At 30.0% G+C, this 18,870-nt stretch overlaps 2 protein-coding genes and 1 long non-coding RNA gene across 7 annotated transcripts; 1 reads left to right on the top strand and 2 right to left on the bottom strand.

The window, feature by feature from the left end:
- Positions 1-225: 225 nt before the first annotated feature.
- Positions 226-2,968, top strand: LOC108831221 (cystathionine beta-lyase, chloroplastic). Its single transcript, XM_018604782.2, has 12 exons — positions 226-435; positions 526-703; positions 805-920; positions 990-1,060; positions 1,143-1,234; positions 1,343-1,430; positions 1,511-1,622; positions 1,704-1,800; positions 1,897-1,978; positions 2,074-2,191; positions 2,284-2,494; positions 2,588-2,968. Exons 1-12 carry the CDS (start codon positions 373-375, stop codon positions 2,761-2,763), a joined length of 1,404 nt encoding a protein of 467 aa, XP_018460284.2. The 5' UTR covers positions 226-372; the 3' UTR covers positions 2,764-2,968.
- Positions 2,969-3,290: 322 nt separating this feature from the next.
- LOC130511775 (two-component response regulator ARR9-like) lies at positions 3,291-4,826 on the bottom strand. Its single transcript, XM_057009357.1, has 5 exons — positions 4,423-4,826; positions 4,229-4,314; positions 4,078-4,155; positions 3,933-4,003; positions 3,291-3,856 (listed from the first exon to the last, which is right to left on the bottom strand). The coding sequence occupies exons 1-5, from the start codon at positions 4,526-4,528 to the stop codon at positions 3,499-3,501; spliced, it is 699 nt and encodes a 232-aa protein (XP_056865337.1). The 5' UTR covers positions 4,529-4,826; the 3' UTR covers positions 3,291-3,498.
- A 3,480-nt stretch (positions 4,827-8,306) lies between these two features.
- LOC108836498 (uncharacterized) lies at positions 8,307-11,456 on the bottom strand. Of its 5 annotated transcripts, XR_008945285.1 has the most exons (8): positions 10,982-11,456; positions 10,558-10,716; positions 10,172-10,227; positions 9,357-9,656; positions 9,143-9,269; positions 8,973-9,051; positions 8,660-8,884; positions 8,308-8,618 (listed from the first exon to the last, which is right to left on the bottom strand). It is a non-coding gene; the product is annotated as an uncharacterized LOC108836498 (long non-coding RNA). The 5 variants fall into 5 exon arrangements; XR_008945286.1 differs by having other exon boundaries at positions 8,307-8,884; positions 8,973-9,054; positions 10,982-11,455; XR_008945283.1 differs by having other exon boundaries at positions 8,308-8,884; positions 10,982-11,454.
- Between the last annotated feature and the right edge of the window lie 7,414 nt (positions 11,457-18,870).

Here is an 18,870-nt window from a genome sequence, read left to right as displayed (position 1 = left end):
GTAGTCTTGGCCATGGCCACACTATTATTGGCGTTATGGCCTTTATGAGCTTTAGAGTAGGTGCTTACCTACTTTCTCCACGTTTTATCTTTATCAAATTGCACTAAACCATAGTGGATTAAACATCTGGACCAGATAATATTCGGTTTAGACTTTTAGTATCTAAGTAAACCGAAACAAAATCCAAATAGACCGAACCAGATACTTAAAAGCGATAGATACCCTTTCGGATTCTCTCTTCTTGTCTTAAACTCTTCACTTCAGCAACACAACAAACCTCCGTCGCCGCCATTCTCTCAAACCAGAAATCGACGCCGGAGGAGAGAGAGAGAGAGAAGCAATTAATCTCTTTTATCTCTCTCATATAACAAAATGGCATCTTCTCTATCACTTCACTCCTCCTTCGTACCTTCCTTCGCTGATCTCCACGACCGTGTATAATCCTCATTATTCGTATTTTTTTTTTTCACCAAACTTAGTGATCATTGCTCTGCTTGCTGACTCTTGTGTTGTTTCTCTCTGAAGGGTTTGGTCAGTAAAAACTCTCCGACAACTGTTTCAGTTACCAAGTTTCCAACTTGGGAGAAGAAGAAGAAGAATCAGATCTCGAATCGGAACCTCTTCAAGCTGAGCTGCGTGATGGAGAAGAGCATCGACGGAAACACTCATTCTGTAGTTGACACCACCCAAGATTGCTTAAATGGTTCATTAAAGCTTCTCCCTCACTCTCTTTTTTTTTCTTAATAGTTTGTAGTTTTTTTTGTGTTGATTGTGGGGGGTGCTCCATGTTCTTTTTGTTTGCAGATGTTAATGTCAGAGAAGAAGCTAGCGTCGCTACGTTACTGATGAACTTGGATAATAAATTTGATCCCTTTGATGCAATGAGCACTCCCCTTTACCAGACTGCTACGTTTAAGCAGGTACTGAATTGAATTTGTGGTTGTCACTTTCATGCTTAGGTTTTTTTAATTGTTTGGTTACTTTTGCAGCCTTCTGCTATAGAAAATGGTCCATATGATTACACAAGAAGTGGGAATCCTACACGTGATGCACTTGAAAGGTAGTTTTTATATTGTTTCTTCTCTGATTCCAATATCATTATTAAAAAATCATCTTTTTGTTTATGTTTCTTGTGTGTTAAGTCTCCTTGCGAAGCTTGACAAGGCGGATAGAGCATTTTGCTTTACTAGTGGAATGGCTGCTCTTGCTGCTGTTACCCACCTTCTCAAATCTGGTACTTCTCCCATATTGACCACTCTCTTCCTCAACTGTGTATTTTATCCATTAGGTTTGTTGCATAGACTTGCTCTCATTGTAGTATTATTTAACTTTGTTTCCGTAGGCGACGAGCTTGTGGCTGGGGATGATTTATATGGTGGCTCAGACAGATTACTATCCAATGTAGTTCCAAGATCTGGCGTTGTGGTCAAGTAAGTGTTACTACCTATTGATTATTTGGAAGTTTAGCAGTACTATAAATTGATGATTCTGTTTTGATGGTAAATTGTAGACGAGTAAACACAACTAGTTTAGAGGAGGTTGCTGCTGCCATTGGTCCCAGGACAAAACTTGTGTGGCTTGAGTCTCCAACCAACCCCAGACAACAGATCTCTGATATACGAGTAAACTCTCTCTTAGAATTCAGAAACTCCATAGCTTTTATACAATGTTGAATTGAGATCTTGGCTTTGCTTTGTTTGTAGAAAATAGCTGAGATGGCTCATGCTCAAGGTGCACTTTTGTTAGTGGACAACAGTATTATGTCCCCGGTGCTCTCTCGGCCATTAGAACTTGGAGCTGGTATGTTCAAAAATTTCATACTTTGCTTACTGCTCGTTATAATTCTAAGAACTACTTCTTAGTACACTCGTAATTGAACTTGGTCTGGCTATCTAGATATCGTGATGCACTCGGCTACTAAGTTTATAGCCGGACACAGTGATTTGATGGCGGGTGTGCTTTCTGTAAAAGGCGAACAGTATGTACTTCTTTTCTGCCTACTTTCAAGTGTTTGAGATAATAATATTTCTCTATTTACATTCTCATACTCTATTTGTTTAAAAAAAATTCAAGATTGGCAAAGGAGTTGTACTTCCTCCAAAACTCGGAAGGTTCTGGATTAGCTCCTTTCGACTGTTGGCTTTGCCTACGAGGAATCAAGACAATGGCTTTACGTATAGAGAAGCAACAGGTCTCTTGGCTCTTTTTTTAAACCACCTCTAGTTTACGTATATAGACTATGGAGTTGTACTTAAACATTAGATGGGGAAAAATATTATTCAGGAAAACGCACGGAAGATCGCAATGTACTTGTCTACCCATCCAAGAGTGAAGCAAGTGTACTATGCTGGTCTACCAGATCATCCTGGCCACCATCTCCACTTCTCTCAGGCAAAGGGTGCAGGATCAGTTTTTAGCTTCATAACAGGATCTGTCGCGCTATCTAAGCATCTTGTGGAAACCACCAAGTACTTCAGCATTGCTGTCAGTTTTGGTGAGAGCCAACTAACACTCTTTTCTTCTTGAAGAAGCTGTGTTAGTAATATTTGGATTCTGATTTTCATTCACTTTCTTTTCTCTTTGTTAGGGAGTGTTAAGTCGCTTATAAGCATGCCATGCTTCATGTCACATGCAAGCATACCTGCAGAAGTTCGCGAGGCCAGAGGCTTGACTGAAGATCTTGTTCGTATATCCGCAGGCATTGAGGATGCTGATGATTTGATCTCTGATCTTGATATCGCCTTCAGAACCGGTCCCATCTAGCTCCACCCTCAGCAAAAAATAAAACAGTTTTTCTAATCGCAGTTTGGTTCTTGAAAGAAGAATCTGTATTAGTAACCAGAAAACATGGTTTGGTGTTTGAGAGAACACATCAAACAAATAAAATCGTTATTGTTTAAATCTGTATTCTGAGTTTGTAATAGACTTCAAATCCAACATAAGCAGTGAAAACATTACTGTCATGCAAGTACAGATCTTTCTTCAAATAAACATCTTGATCTGTGAAGAACAGAGAGGACCCAGGGAGCAACTTGTGCTTAAATTCTCTGTTTTCAGGTTAGGTATGAACAAGTACATGGAACAAACCATGACACATCTGCACCAGAATATACCAAATATTTACCTATTTGTTCACTAGGACAGGTACTTGTCTATACAATGACAAAGGACCACTTGTGAATTGAACTAAAACTACAGTCTGCAAATAAAGTGAAAGATCTGTAGATCCTCCATTTACCATTTTCAGATAGATAAGTTGAGTTTCTTTAAAGCAAACCCTAAGAAAAGAGTGAAACAAAATTGGTAATTATTCACCATGAAAAGATTTACTGATGTACATATAAACATTATCCCCATACATCATCAACATCATCATCATTTATTCATTATCATCCATCTATATTCCCTACTGGAACCATGTATTAATACTAGCAGAAGCATTCCTACAAAACTCAAAAATTAGAAACTAAAGAAAAAGAACCATCAAGGCGGCTAGAATCAGACAGCGGTTGTGATACACTTGAATCTAGGACGTGATATATCTGTTTCTTCCATTGTCTTCCTCTTGTTGTTGTTACTCAATGTTTGCTCCTCTTGTTGTATTACTTGCGGATGTACTTGCTTCGTTTCTAGTTCAGACTGAAGAGTCAAGATTTTGCTTCCAACTTCTGTTGAATCTTTAATCTCTGGTTGAACTGCTGATGCCACGGTTCCATTTTCATCCTTAGAAGGTCTTTCAATCTCTTGCAGCTTCTCGTTGTTCAACTTTGTTTTCATCATATGAGGTTTCAACTTGTTGAGATCAGCCAGTCTTACTGGTTTCAAGAAAAACTCCTCAGCTCCTTCTTCTAAACATCTGTTAATATGATTAAGTAACATAAGAGTCTTTGAAAGGGGGGCACAAAGCTCATCAGACTTTTAAAGTTCTTTACCTGCTGATCCTTGCAGGAACGTTCTCTGAGGACATTATCACTACTGGTATGTTCTTAAAAGCTGATGACTCCTACAAAATTGAAATCAAAATACCCTATCAATAGCATAGGAGTTTTAACAAACAAATCACAAGAGAAAAAGTACCTTGACTTTCTTGAGTAAATCATAACCAGTCATGCCTGGCATACAATAGTCTGTAATGATAAGATTCACTTCAACCTCCTGTCAAAAGCCCTCTATTAAGACAAACACTCAAGTAACTTTAAGATGTTAAAAAGGATCAAACTTTACGAACCTGAGCATTTGGGTTGTTACTGTCATCAATACCTTGTCTTAAACCAAGAAACTCTAAAGCCTTATAGCCAGAATCAACGGTTGTTACTGCAAACACCCATACAAAAACATTAAAAAAGCTGACATCTTTCTTGGCTTCTTACAAACAACAAAAAAGACTTAATTATTCATGTTCTTTTAGCACTTTGTTTTCACCTTGACACGAAGACTTTTGAAGCAGTTTCTCTATAAATTTCCGGTCGAATGAACTATCATCAACAGCTAAAACATGAAACTGCGATTCCGCTGCTGTCATGCCCATTGCAGAAAAAGAAAAGAAAGCTTAAAACGACGAACCCAGATGTAAAGTCTTTGACTTTTTTGTTACTTGTTCTTTACCAGAAAGATTCAAGTAGCTTTGAATTGTGGAGAAAGCAAGTTTTGGTAGAAAAATGTTTTGTTTTTTTCCTGAAGAATACAACGCAGAGGGAAGAGAGAAACAAAGTTTACCAAAGAAAATAAAATAATCAAAACAAATCTTTATGGGGATTTTTAAGGATTAGATAAAAGAGGGAGGATCAGCTTTGATTCTGGCTTTTATATACTACTCTACTACCACAACCGCTTTGTTTAAGAGCCTGACCGGTTTAAACACAACTGTTATGGTTGAAGATGCTTGCGAATATTAGTAGTTGCAATTTTAAGAGTTATTAAGTATTTTGAATGATTAACATAATATTTGAATTTTTTTGCATTTACAAAATATTTATGATTAGTTGATTATGAGATATTATAACGGTTAATAATAAATTATCAATATTAACATATTATAACATTATAAAAATATTAAAACATACTATTGTGATAAAATATAATAATTCTTAATAATATGATTAATAATAATATAATGATTATTTATTTAATTTTTAATTAGTTAAAGCTATAATTTTAATAAATTTATTTTTGAAGATTATATCACAACTTTTAAAATAATATTTTGTTTCATTTTGTATATGTGTATATTTATATATGTATGTATATTAATTTTAAAAGTTCTAATGAATAGTTGGTTTAAAGTTTTATAAAAAAAATTATGATATTTTGTGAATTTAAATTAATATATAAAATATGTATATATTTTTATTTATAATACTTATATTTTTATTTTTAATCTAAAATTTTAAAATACTTTTAAAAATAATTTTATATTTATTTATCCGTCTGCAGTATCAAATGTTAATTGAAACTAATTTTTGATTTAAAAGATTGAGAATAGTTTGAAGCTATTCGTAAAAGTTAGTATGATTGTTTTGAAATGATGTGAGTCACTACAAAGATAAAAAGGATTTGTGAATGAAAACTAACACATTAATTAAATTTTGAATATTTTGGATTTAAATAGTAATCTTTTTGAATAAAAACTTAATAGGTAGATTTTATAAGAAAGATAAAATTTTGGTTATATAAAAAATAACTTCTGTAACTATTACATATCACAGGTAGATACATTAGTTTTGTTTTTTCATTGGTGTTTGCAAGTGGAAAAAAAAACAATACTATTACTTGTTTACCTGAATTATTCACTATGTTACTTTTATTATTTGAAAATCTTAATGTTTTCTATTCATCAAAAATTTAAAATAATATTTCAGTATATTTATAGAATTCCCAGTTTTGGGAAGTTATCTTATCTATGAAAATTCATGCAAAATTCAAGGATATTAATTCAAGGATTTTTTTGACTAAAAAAATCAAGGGTATTCTGCTAAATAATATTTTCTCCTAGTTTTCCTCAATGTATGTAACCTTTCCTGACCTTCAAGTCTTCGTGTATAAAATTTATCGCAAGAAATAAATACAGAAATGGGCCCCGCCAAAATCTTTAGAGATTTAGGTGACGTTTTCAAAGATGCCCCTTTTTATTTATCATCATCAAACGATTACTTACTTGTGTTTTTAAGTTATTATAAGAAAATACATATATTATATTATGAGCTATATATATATAACATGATTTATTAAGCGAAACGTGAATAATGGTGGCGTTTACCGCATATTGAGTAGTTGGGTGGGAGGGGTTTGTAATGGTGTTGGTGGCCATGACTAGATAATACTTTTTTTGATGATTCTCTTCCAAAGATCTGTTTCCTATGGTCATCAGACCATGTCCCATTATCATCATCAAGATTTGCATTTACCAACAGACTATATCAACTACGTATCGAACTCTTGGGGACACACGTTAAAGGCCCTCCACTGAAACGTAATCTCTCTCTCTCGTCTAGTGGGTTCCAGTTTGTCACTCTATTCTGATTAGGGATTATCCACATTTCGATTTGCCAATAACGAAAGTTAAAGAAATAAAACACACAACAATTTTTTTTAATAACCGTGGGGGTTCTATACTTCGCCCAGACTAATCTCACGAGACCGACGGCAATCCACGTATTTTTGCGATTTAACGCTAGCTCCGGTGACCACCGCATGTCGAATCCAATGCGCTTTATCTTTATCGCTTACCACTAGACCACCATGTAGTGGTTCACACAACAAATTATAAATCCTTAAAAAGTTATTCAATCCGTACAATTCGATGGTAAATAAATATAATGTATTTAAAGAACCTGATTAATTTATAAACTGAATGGTTGTGAAACCCTGATTATCTTAATATGTAAGTTATTTTAAAGACCCTGATTATATTATACTTAACTAGGGTACGCCCGCCCTTCGGGCGGGATATACTTTATTTGTGATTTAAGTTTTTATTTTCTATATGATTTTGTGGTTTGTGTTTTAGATTTGCATTTGCAAGAATTTAGTATGGTAATGAATTTTTGTCTTTTAGAAAATTTTAAGCGAGGAAGGATTATATTTGAAAAGTTATGTTTTGTTTGTTTACAATAGTTGTTTATATTGTCTAAAAGTAATAATTGTCTCTATATTAAAGAGATGTGGCATTGAAATGATGTGGGGGTTTCAAATGATCTTCTAGTTATCTTTCATGTTGGGTGTATTCTTTGTTGTTTTTATTATATTTTGGTTTTAGAAGAATTGGATCGTGAGTAATTATTTTGCACATTTCTGTATATTTGTAATAGTCAAATTTTGTTGCAAAGAAATTTTCATGTTTGATCATTTAAAAAAAAATATTTATATAGGTTAGGAAAATATTTAAAGCCAAATTAATGGGAGTATGATCTCTTATAAGATTTCAACAACATGACATTAGAATCTACATTTTGACATACCAACACTTATTCATCAATTTGCATCGTTCATTTTCTGTTCTTAGCACAAATTTATTGTTTTATATTTTTGTTGCTTGTCTTTTCTACTATTTTTAAACTCTTAGTTTTGATTATGTACAAATTTTTGGTTGTGGTCTTCCAAGAGTTTGTTTTAAATTTACATTGTTAGAGTTTTTAGTTGGAACGTATCTTAGAAATGTGTTCAATGACAATAATAAAATGAAAGTCAGCATTATTGCATACTATAATTTTGAAGAGAGATACGATAAAAGTATGTACGTACACGAATAAATATGTACTGGTTTGCTATAAGCACATATGTCTATATGACAACACTATTAGTACATATATTTATATGATAACAAATTTTATAATTGTTATTTAACAAAAAAAAAATCTTAATATTGTTGCTCTATTTTGGAACTAAATATCCAATTTTCCTAAAACCCTCACAACTTAATTTCAAATGGGTTTATGCTCTGTTAATCTCATGGAAAATTTTTTTTTCAATGATTCAAACGTAATATTAATCTTCGGAAAAACATGTAGAACCACACTTCAAAAAAAAAAACATGTAAAATCACTGATGCAACTATCGTGGCTCATGTGGCTCGTGACCACCAATAACCCGTTGCTTGATCATGTACCACCGTTCCCTTCGCAAACAATATCGAGAATCACAGTAGCTATTGAGACCCAAGAGTAAGTATCCACTATATTGGCCACAAATTTTAAAGTACATTTGAATATTTTTATTCCTGCAAGAAATTTCTCAGCTGCACCACTGGCAAAAGGAAGAGATTAATGGACATTTCAAAGAACATCAAACACTAATCGCAGTCGAAACTAACATAAAAGTAACAGTTGCTTGTACATAGCAGAACAAATCTTCTGTTTTAATCTGTAACATCAAGGAAAAATCAAGAAGAAATTTGTTTTTTTTTTAATTTATAGTGAATGAGAAATACAAAAGAAAAGGTTTTGTCAATAGCAACGGCAGTTGCTGGACTATTAGGATCAAATAATAAATGAAAAAAAAAACAGAAAAACTGATTGTCTTGTTTACAGTTATGGGTGGAGACTTGGTTGCAGAACTTGTTGATCCAAGCATAAAGCTTCCTCCTATTCTAGCTCCAAAATGGGAGTTAGATCTTCCATCACCTTACTTGACCACCTTCTTCTCATCTTGTTTCTTCCATCACCTTTACTTGACCACCTTCTTCTCATCTTGTTTCTTAGAAAAAACAGTTCGGTCTTCTCATCTTGTTTATTCCATCACCTTACTTGACCACCTTCTTCTCATCTTGTTTCTTAGAAAAAACAGTTCGGTTAAATAAACTTTCTGTGTCCATCAAGAAGATAACGTTCCGGTTTCTTCTTCTTCTTCTTTTTCTTGTTACGCCCATGAGTGTAGAAGATGACCTGGTCTGGATCATCCAAAAACGGACCATGATACTGAGAAATAGATTACTTACGATGCAAGAAACTCAATCAGAATGCAATTTATAGTATTACTTTTACAATGAAACTTCTTCCACATGACATTCTTTTCTGCCCTACGCGATTAATTCTCATGTGATTGATTGCTCTTCTACTGCTGGATCATACCATTTCAAAAAACAGAGCGTCCATCAACTCTTCATAATCAAGAAGAACTTAAACATAAGCTTAAAGATAAACGGTACCGTTTAGAAGACTTGTCAAAATGCGGTTAGATTCAGTTCGACGCCAGCTTTCAACTCTTGTTTGATAATTTTTGGCCGCAGCCGCTGACGCTTGCGTCCGTGAAAAGAACAGCACTATAAGCAGAACCTGATGCATCATATATAATCATAAAGATATTTAGTTTTATTCTTGATTCAAACAGAGTTTTTGTCAGAAACTTATAAATTTACTTACTGTTTTGTGGTGGTTTCATCCTTCAACACTTTCTCACTGTACTTCTGAGCTAATTTCCATTGAACCAAAAGAATTATATTCCTTTTTTTCACAAAGGAATCTCCAGAAGATCCAAAACAAAGTATATTGGCTTAAATACAATGCTCTTCTCCCCAGTAAGGCCGTATCAGACATCTTGATATTCTCTAAAAATCTGAGCAGCACTGAAACCGTTGAAGACTCTTTCCATTTAATTACAATATCAACACGGAATAACCACTCTGTTGGGCAAGGATGAGATTTGTTTTCTTCAGTAATATCCTGCAGATTGCTTAAACTATAATACAATAATCTATTTTTTTAAAACAAAAACATTGTTGAACACTAAAATTGACTCAAGCAAAAAAATTACATATGATATTTGACTCAAATGGTCTTCTCAATCTCATCCATATCTCAGTTTTGAAGTAGAATACTGATGTAATAACATCGAAAACTTCTATTAACAGTAAAGATTGAGATTTCTTTGTTGAAAAATCAACTGTGAGAAGGATCCATAAGTTGCGTTCCTCATGTTTGTTCTGTAGCAAACATGTAAGTTGCACACCTTGGTAAAACCGTAAAAGTAATCCAGAGACCAGTTTTGAGCTATATCTTTACAAAAAAAAGAAAGACAATATTAAGAAACATAAATAAAATAGCTTCATTCACTAAAAAATAAGCCAATTGCTATATTTGTTCTTCCTTTTTACAACTTTAAGATTCAAAAGTAGAACACAAAGTTGATAGAACAAAAATTCCGTGGACTCTAAACTGAAGAAACCAAGGAATCACACCTTTAATCATGTTTCCACAGCATCAGTAATGTCATAAGAGTCTGCTGTTACCACCTCTGATAGACACAATCCGGGAAAAAGAGTCAGCAACCATGAAATGTTAAGCAACAGAGCAAGCTATAAAAAAATATTTTGTAGAGGGAAAAGAGAGAAGGGAACATTACATTCACTTCTCAAACAACTTATTTTTGCAAAGACAAACAAATTAAAATATAAAGAAACCCAGTTGTGAACATTTGAAACTATAAACAAACACACAGAATCACAAACACACACACACATATATATATCTTTTCATTCTTCTTCACTTGTTCTATCCCACACATTCGAAGATCGCAACTAAACCAATCAAACATTAATATATAATAGAGCCATGGAAGCTTTACCTCCTAAGTGATGTTAGGTTCCGAGTTTTTCTATCAAGCTGCAGATTTCTAGAACCTCTGAAGCAAATAATCTGCAAGGAGGTCTTGGGACGCAAGACTTGATGAAGACTCAGTGTCTGATTCTGTCCTTGAATTACCATTCATGGTATCTGTTTCATTCTGTAAGAAAAAAAATGTTGAACACTAAACTTGAGCAGAACACATCAAACACATCAAAGACAAACAATTTAAGGTTTTTACTAAGAAACATGATTCATAATACATGTTCAGAGAACTCGGGCATTGTTTCTCAAAGCTCTCATGGAATTTAAATCTATAACTAAGACACCTACGGATCTGCCTCGAGACGACCCTATTCTACTGGGAAAAATTTGCAAGTGTTATCTGGATTTGTGAGGATGATGCTTACGGTATGTAGACTAACCTTTTTATAGCTCCAGATGCACCGCCTTGAACAGAGGGAAGATTCATTGAATGTGAAATCACCACTTCCGGGGAGAAGAACCGGAGATGAAACAACACCAAGACTTCTCGATCCAGGGAATCATCATCATAGTCATCGCGATTCGTCTTGAATAGATCTCCGATCCCGAAACGTTTCCATTGATTAGAAGAGGAAAAAAAACGTAAGGATTGACGATTGACAAAGCGATTCAACATCTTAAAACTCCATAGATGTATAAGAAAACGAAGAGAACGTCTAATTCATTGTGGAAGAAGAACCGGAACCTTAAAACTTGTGGTCTTGCTGTGTATCGGGCTGGATAACGGGATTGAGTAGAAAGCCCACAAAATCTAAAGAAAGGCCGAAAGCGAAACGCAGAACATCATTTAAAAGACACGTGGCAAACTCTCCTTGCCCTATTATCTGAGGTGGCAGCAGGAAAAGAGAGACACCTTTTCTTTATAGTATTAGATTTTGTGCATTTTATATACGTCAGTTTATACTTCAAGATTCTTTTTTGGTGCACTTTATACTTCAAGATTCAAATCATCAGTTTTAAATTCATATCAAAATTAATAAGTTTCATGAAAAATTTTAAATGCATATTAAAATATGATCATACCCCCAAAGTCTAACAAATGAGTTTCATGCAAGCTGCGACAAATGAAGATTTATGTTAATAAAAAAAATGCCAGTCCAAATCAGTCGTGAATTCAATTGTTCAACATGATGATTCCACACACGAGTGGACCAAATAATAGACATGAAAGAGTAAGGCACTCAAGTAATTCAAAGAAAGTGTAAGTGAAGAATTGAGAAAGCGAATAAAAAGGATGGTGGAATTGACCAAAAAGATATGGGTCGATCGAGCTGTCTATTGATCCACAGCGTCAGGAAGATATACTTTTAAACCACAACATTTTAATTTGAAAAAAAAACAGTTTACTTGATCTTCATTTAATCATATATCCTCTCTCTCTCTCTCTCTCTCTCTCTCTCTCTCTCTCTCTCTCTCTCTCTCTCTCTCTCTCTCTGAAGACCCCTCCTCTTTTTTTTTTCATCAGATCCCTCCTCTTTTTAAAACACAAAAACATTCATATAGAACACATTCTAAAAAAAAAATTTGTTTCAAAAAGATACATTTTTGTATTTTCAATACATTGATTAATGATAAATTGTACATTTAAAAAATATAATTGTATTTATTAAAATTTCATTGGTTAAAAATTATGGGGAATAATTTATTAAGAAAAACAATGCATTGGTAACTAAAATTTTATGTTTTTCTTAATAAGTGCGAAAATTTAAAACATACATCTCTTAGAAACGGATGGAGTAATTTTTTAGATAATAATGATTATTAAATTAATAAAATTCATTTTTATTTTATAGGTAATTATATATTAACAGATTTAATCTAATTATTTACTAAGTGTGATAAAGACTTTAATCGCTCTAATTTTTAATGCGAGAACGAAACAACCATTTTACAAATAATAATAAAAATATTTTTGAATTCTTTACGAAATATTTTCAAAATTATCACAATGAGTGATTTTGATTGTGCTAAGAAATTTATCTTAAACATATGATTTATTCTATCTTATGTGATATAATATATATTAAAATATAATCATTTAATAATACTAAACCAAATATAATATATATATATATATATATAATATTTTAATGTTATTATAATAAATATAATATAAATTTAATTATAATATTGTCATTAGAACTTTTTAATTATACTCAAAATAGTGATGATGATAAATTATCAGTTAAATCATTAAAATTATTTATTAAAATTAATAATTGAACATAAAATATGATTCATCCTAAAATTATGGATATCATGATAAATCAAAAGAATACTGAAACTACTAGTTGAAATTACTGAAAATATTGACAGATATGCCAAAAAACTTAAAACAATTGAGAAGTTGACATATAAACAAAATCACTTCATAAAAGTAGTATATATAGATAAATTATTAACATATAAAGTAAAATATAGAATAATGCTATCTTTTCATTCTGTAAATAAAATAAAAAATAGTAATCTCTATTTTAGATGAAAAAATAATGATGAGTTGTTATTGGGATAAATATATAACTGAGTTGAAAATGCCCTTATATCTTGAAATATATCTGTCGAGGTAACTTTAAATATTAGAATATATGAAAGTTGAATATTGCATACAAATATACTAGATGTTTTGCTCGCATTTACGGGCTTAATAGTTTTTTAAAAATTATAAACATATATACTATAAATTCAAAAACCTTAGAATAAAATTATTCACATGTTTTTGAAATATTTAATAATTAGTCAAATATTGTTTTTATATTCAATACTTTTATTTTAATAAAGTATATTTGTTACGTAAAATAAAATTAAAATATTAATATATACATAAGTATATTTATTTTTAAAATATATGATGTAAAATATGTTTAGATAATATAAAATAGAATCTTTTAGATAATGATGAATGCCAAACTAAAGAGTTTTGTTCTTAATTTATAAGTAATTATATATTAACAAATATAATTTATTTATTAAGATTAATAAATATTTTTAACACTCTAAATGTAAACGTGAGAGCGAACAAATTATTTTGCAAAAAATAGTATAAACAATTTTGAATCTTCTGCCAACTTTTTCAGAAATTATCACAATAAGTGATTTTGATCGTCCTCAAAAAAAAAAAATTGTCAACTGGTGTTGGTAGTTCTTAGATGTCATAACAGGTTCTGGAGCTTTAAAAAAAAAAGATTATCCTCAAAAATTTATCGTAAAATATAAATTATTATTCTATCTTATATGATATATATATATATATATATATATATACTAAAATAGATTCGGTTTAATATTACTAAACCAAAATATAATATAAGTATATATGTAATATTTTAATATTACTGAATCATATTGTATAGGTTTGCCTATGATATTGTCTTTAGCGTATTTTAATTATTTTCAAAATAATGATAAACTATAAGTTAAATCACTAAAATTATTCATTAACTAATATTAATAATTAAGTATAAAATATGATTAAACCTATAATTATGAAGATTATGACAAATAAGCAAATTCACTTCTCAAATAATAGTATAATAACTAGATAGATTTTTATATCTTAATTAAATTTTTATGATAGAAATAATTATTTTAAGATAACAACACAATATAAGAATTATCTTAATTTAAAATAATTAATATTATTAACATAATTCGTTTTAACTATATAACATACAGAAATAATAGTATAGATATAGATAAATTGTTTTGTATTTTATTTTTTAACTTTTATAACAGAATTATTATTTTAAGATAACAACACAATATATAAAAATTATCTTATTTAAATAAGAAAATAATCTGATTAATATAAATTCTTTTTAATTATATATATACTAGGTGATTTTCCCGTGCTCATGCACGGATATAAATATTTATAAAATAAATATACTATAGTAATTGATCGCTATATATTTTAACTTTTAAATTAATTTATAATTTTATGCATAATTTATATTAATAATATTACAATATTTTAATTAGAAATATGATTTTAGATATGTTATATCTATTCGATTTTTTTACAGTTGATTTAGTTATCATTTAAGTATATTGGATTACATTTATTTCTCTGAATTCAACTATAATATTTTTTATTCTAAATATATTAAATTTTGATTGATTTTCTTATTTGCATTTATGTTGGTTGTTGTCTACCTTAATTTTAATATAATCTATTATTTTAGATATAAAGTTGATTAGTCGAATCCCTCATATTGTGAGTATATTGAGTTACATATATTCTTTCAAATTCAAACTGAAATATAATTATTTTTATGGTTTACGTGGTCGGACTAATAGAACTAAATATCCAGGTTCCGTTTAGCAAAACTCCAATTGATAATTAATATATAATATACAATAATTAAAATATTTTATATATTGAGTTACATACATAAGTAACTGATACTTTGATAAAAAAAAGTAACTGATACATTTTTGGAAGCTCATGAACACATATCAATATTTACAATAATTAAAATATTTTATAAATTCTAAAAGTTATTAGATTTATTGAAAGGTAAACTAAAAGTGAGAAGTCATATTTACTTTTGTATTTTAATTATGGTTATATTAAACTCCACAAACATAAAAACATAAAATTTAAAAGCAAATTTAATATTAAAAACATATAATTGTAATAATGAAAATATAATATATCTACCTCGTTAAAGTATATAGTGTTATGTTATTTAAAATATTTTATAATTATTTGATCAAAAGATGTTTATTGTTAAAATGAGTTTTTTAATATCTCTTAAGAATAAGCAATAAAAATTGTGATTGTATTTGAGAAATCATATTATATAAGTAAAATAAAATTTATAGATATTTTTGCTGTAACTGAAAGATATTATAGTCAACTAAATATATGAAAAATAAATAAAAAATTTCAATAATACTAATTATAAACTATTTTTAGTAAATTAAACCTATATCAGTTTATGTTACTTAATTGTTTTATGTAATCATCTAAGAATTAGATAGATATATCAAAATATTTCTATTACTTTGAAAATATATATATTGTATTGTTTAAAATTATGTTTTAAAATAAATAATATTTCTTTTTCTAATATCAAGATTATCTTTCTGAAATTTGTTTTTATGAAATCACATTATATAAAATATATATATTTTTCATCTAAGAAACAATAGATATAAAGCAAGTATTTTATTACTTCAAAAGTATATTTTATGTTATTTAAAAATACTTTTAAAATAGAATATTACTATTTTGTGACATTTCCTTTTTAATGAAATCATATTATATATACATATATATATTTTCGATTTTTAAAAATTTATAAATGTTTCCTTTTTAATATATATGTTTATGGAAAATTTTAAAAAGGAAACTAACTAAAAAACAATAATAGTATTTAAATGTAATATTTTTAATTCATTAATGGTATCAATGTAATCAACCATCGTGAGAATTAACGTGAGCGCGACACATATGAAACTGACTTCTCAAATAATATTATAGAGATATATTCATTAAGGATAATATCAATATTAACCACTCTAATTTTTAACGTGAAAGCTTTGTCGCAAAAAATCACTTCGCAAATAATATTATAAATAAATATTGCTCAGTTATTTGTAAACAATAAATTTGACTAAACTATATATATATATATGAGACAGGAATGGTCGGTATAGGTTTTAGTTAATTAGCTTAATACGGGTTTATCATATTAATGTTTGAATACGATGCTATATATAAATAATCTAAAAAATCACGCTACATAGTATAACTCAATTTCATTATAAAATCACTATATTTCAAACAAAAAAGTAGAATGATCTATTGAAGATGGTCTTGCAATACGTAGTGAAAGATGCTGTCTTGGATAATGTCTTTTTTTTTTAGAAACACACGATAAAGACTTATATGCTATGATATTGAAGATCATAAGTGAAGATACACTTTGCTCAAAAAAAAAGTGAAGATAAAATGTAAAAGAAGGGAAAAATAATAGTGAATCAGAGTGATGTGAAAGGGGCACTCTTTGCCTTCTAAACTTTGCACAAATGGCCCCTCTGTCTCTCTTTTCCTTGTCTTCGGGCTTTTCTCCATAATGCATGCTTCTTTTGTTCCCTCCTCTTCTCCATTCCATAACTAAAACCAAGACAATACTTATTTTAACGTAATTTTGATGACAGACAAAAACGATTTAAAGGGATAGGTAAAACCTTTTATTTAGCTGAGATATATATATTTCATTGAACACATTTCAGTGTGGCTCCCTTAAACCAAACAGAACTTGCCGACTTTGTAAAACGATTTTACATGAACCCTAACATCTTTAACATCTACACTAATCACATAATAGATTTATAAGAAAAATTTGCGGAATACCTCGATTCATAGGTGTGGAAATCTTCTTGAACGGTTTTGATCAGGGTTGATGATTTCTTGATCTTTAAGTTGGACTTAAGCTTATTTTCTTTAAGATGATCTTTTGATCTTTAAGTTGAAAGTTAGTTTTTATCTTCATTTGTCTACAAACCTCTTTTTCTATGTGTTTCTCTTTAGTTTTTCTTCATATGTCTTTGTGATGGTCCAAATGCCACTATTTATAGGTGGGAAAAGAGATCTAATTTCCTCGTCAAGTTTTGATTACTTTTTCACCAAGTCTTTCTTACTTTCTTGATAAATTTCATCCTCTAATCTCAACCATCCAACAAGGTTGAGTAATGACAAGTGTTTAGTCTTCTAGAATCATTCATTAATACAATGAACTTGTTCTCCTTTGATGTATTGAATTTACTTCAAATACTTTCCTACAATAACATATGTTTCATGAGTCATCTAGAAGAAACTTTCTAGAATAAGTTATTGTCCATTAGTTAACCATCATTATTAGAAACTAAACTCCCTTAATCACCATATTATTGATTACCAATTGTCTTTAGGAGTTAACAATTTCAATAGAATTAAGTTTATCAAAAAACCTCATAATGGATTAGAAATATTTTCTTCCTAAGGAAATATTTCTTACAGACTTTTTATGTACTCTTGCTAAATGAGAAGCCATGGCACTTTACATAGTCAAAATATCAACTATAAATGTCATCCAGTTACGAGGTAGTCATGCATATTTTTGTGGTGAATATGAAGTGGAGCGCAGGGTCTGATCTAACTAGGAGGTGGGATTATCTACCTTTCACCACTACAAGCATCTTAATTCTGGTAGTGGCTGGGACCCAAAGGTCCATGGGTCAGTATTGACCTAATCTCTAGACTGGAGGACCAAAAAAGATAGTCAGTGATAGTTATGCAGAGGATATGTTAAACAGTCGATCAAGAGATCTAAAGATCACGAAAGACATGTTCTTTGATCTATTAATGAGTTTTTCGATAATTTATTCGAGACCAACTTTTTTGATAGATAATCTAAATCAAATTGTACAAAAAAATAAGAGAAAGTTCTTGTTTATTAATTATCAAAATCTAAATACAATTCTATCCATAAGAAACATATTTATAGATGCTCGCACTCATCATGACATTCAATTCTGATACCAATTGATGCAGCAGACAAATAAGTTAAATTGTCGATCAAGGGATCTAAAGATCACAAGAGATATGTTCTTGGATCAATCAAAAAGTTTCTTTCAATAACTTATTCGACACCAATTTTTTGTTAGATGAATTAAATCAAATCGTACAAGAAAATAAGAAAAAAATCCTTGTTTATTAATTATCAAATTCTAAATACAATTTTAGACATAATAAACTTATTTATACAAAAACTAAATAATCTTAAAACTATTAAAACCCTTTAGATAATTATAACAAACTAAAATAAATATCAAAATAACTAATAAACTAGATAATTAAGATATCTGGAGTAGTGTATCAGAAATTCTAACTAAATATCTCATTACTGATAAGTCTATGCTTACTCGTAAGTTCCAAATGACTTCTGTTGACCTGTTTTTTACTCTAAATTCTGCTGGTTTAATTAACGAGTGTTACTACAATAATTAGAAAATAATTTTTAACAACTAAATCAAATTTGGTAGCAACATTCTATTTATAAAATTAAGAGTTTCTTGCGTACTGTAAGTCCAGAGGCGGTCTTGAGGCCAAGCCAAGCAAAGCAAACACTCGTTTGCAGCCTCAAATTTCACATAAAAATATAACCTTTAAAAACAGCCCATATTTCTGAAAATATATACAAAACTAGCCATTTTTCACTTTTTGATTGTGGCCTTAAGTAAATACTAGATTTTGACCCGCACGTCCGTGCGGGTGTATATT

The sequence above is a fragment of the Raphanus sativus genome, chromosome 4 (genome assembly GCF_000801105.2).
Source record: "Raphanus sativus cultivar WK10039 chromosome 4, ASM80110v3, whole genome shotgun sequence".
Taxonomy (NCBI): domain Eukaryota; kingdom Viridiplantae; phylum Streptophyta; class Magnoliopsida; order Brassicales; family Brassicaceae; genus Raphanus; species Raphanus sativus.
Note: the sequence above shows the minus strand (reverse complement) of the source record. Positions and strands in the feature narration are given on the sequence as shown.

What these genes read in the sequence shown, in the direction of transcription:
- LOC108831221 (XM_018604782.2), top strand. Translation starts at nt 373, where the DNA reads ATGGCATCTTCTCTATCACTTCACTCCTCCTTCGTACCTTCCTTCGCT. An exon ending in GCCATTAGAACTTGGAGCTG is followed by an intron (nt 1,801 to 1,896) that starts GTATGTTCAAAA and finishes CTGGCTATCTAG; the next exon opens with ATATCGTGATGCACTCGGCT. An exon ending in CAGCATTGCTGTCAGTTTTG is followed by an intron (nt 2,495 to 2,587) that starts GTGAGAGCCAAC and finishes TCTCTTTGTTAG; the next exon opens with GGAGTGTTAAGTCGCTTATA.
- LOC130511775 (XM_057009357.1), bottom strand. Translation starts at nt 4,528, where the DNA reads ATGGGCATGACAGCAGCGGAATCGCAGTTTCATGTTTTAGCTGTTGAT. An exon ending in TCAAAAGTCTTCGTGTCAAG is followed by an intron (nt 4,315 to 4,422) that starts GTGAAAACAAAG and finishes GGGTGTTTGCAG; the next exon opens with TAACAACCGTTGATTCTGGC. An exon ending in GTTCCTGCAAGGATCAGCAG is followed by an intron (nt 3,857 to 3,932) that starts GTAAAGAACTTT and finishes TCATATTAACAG; the next exon opens with ATGTTTAGAAGAAGGAGCTG.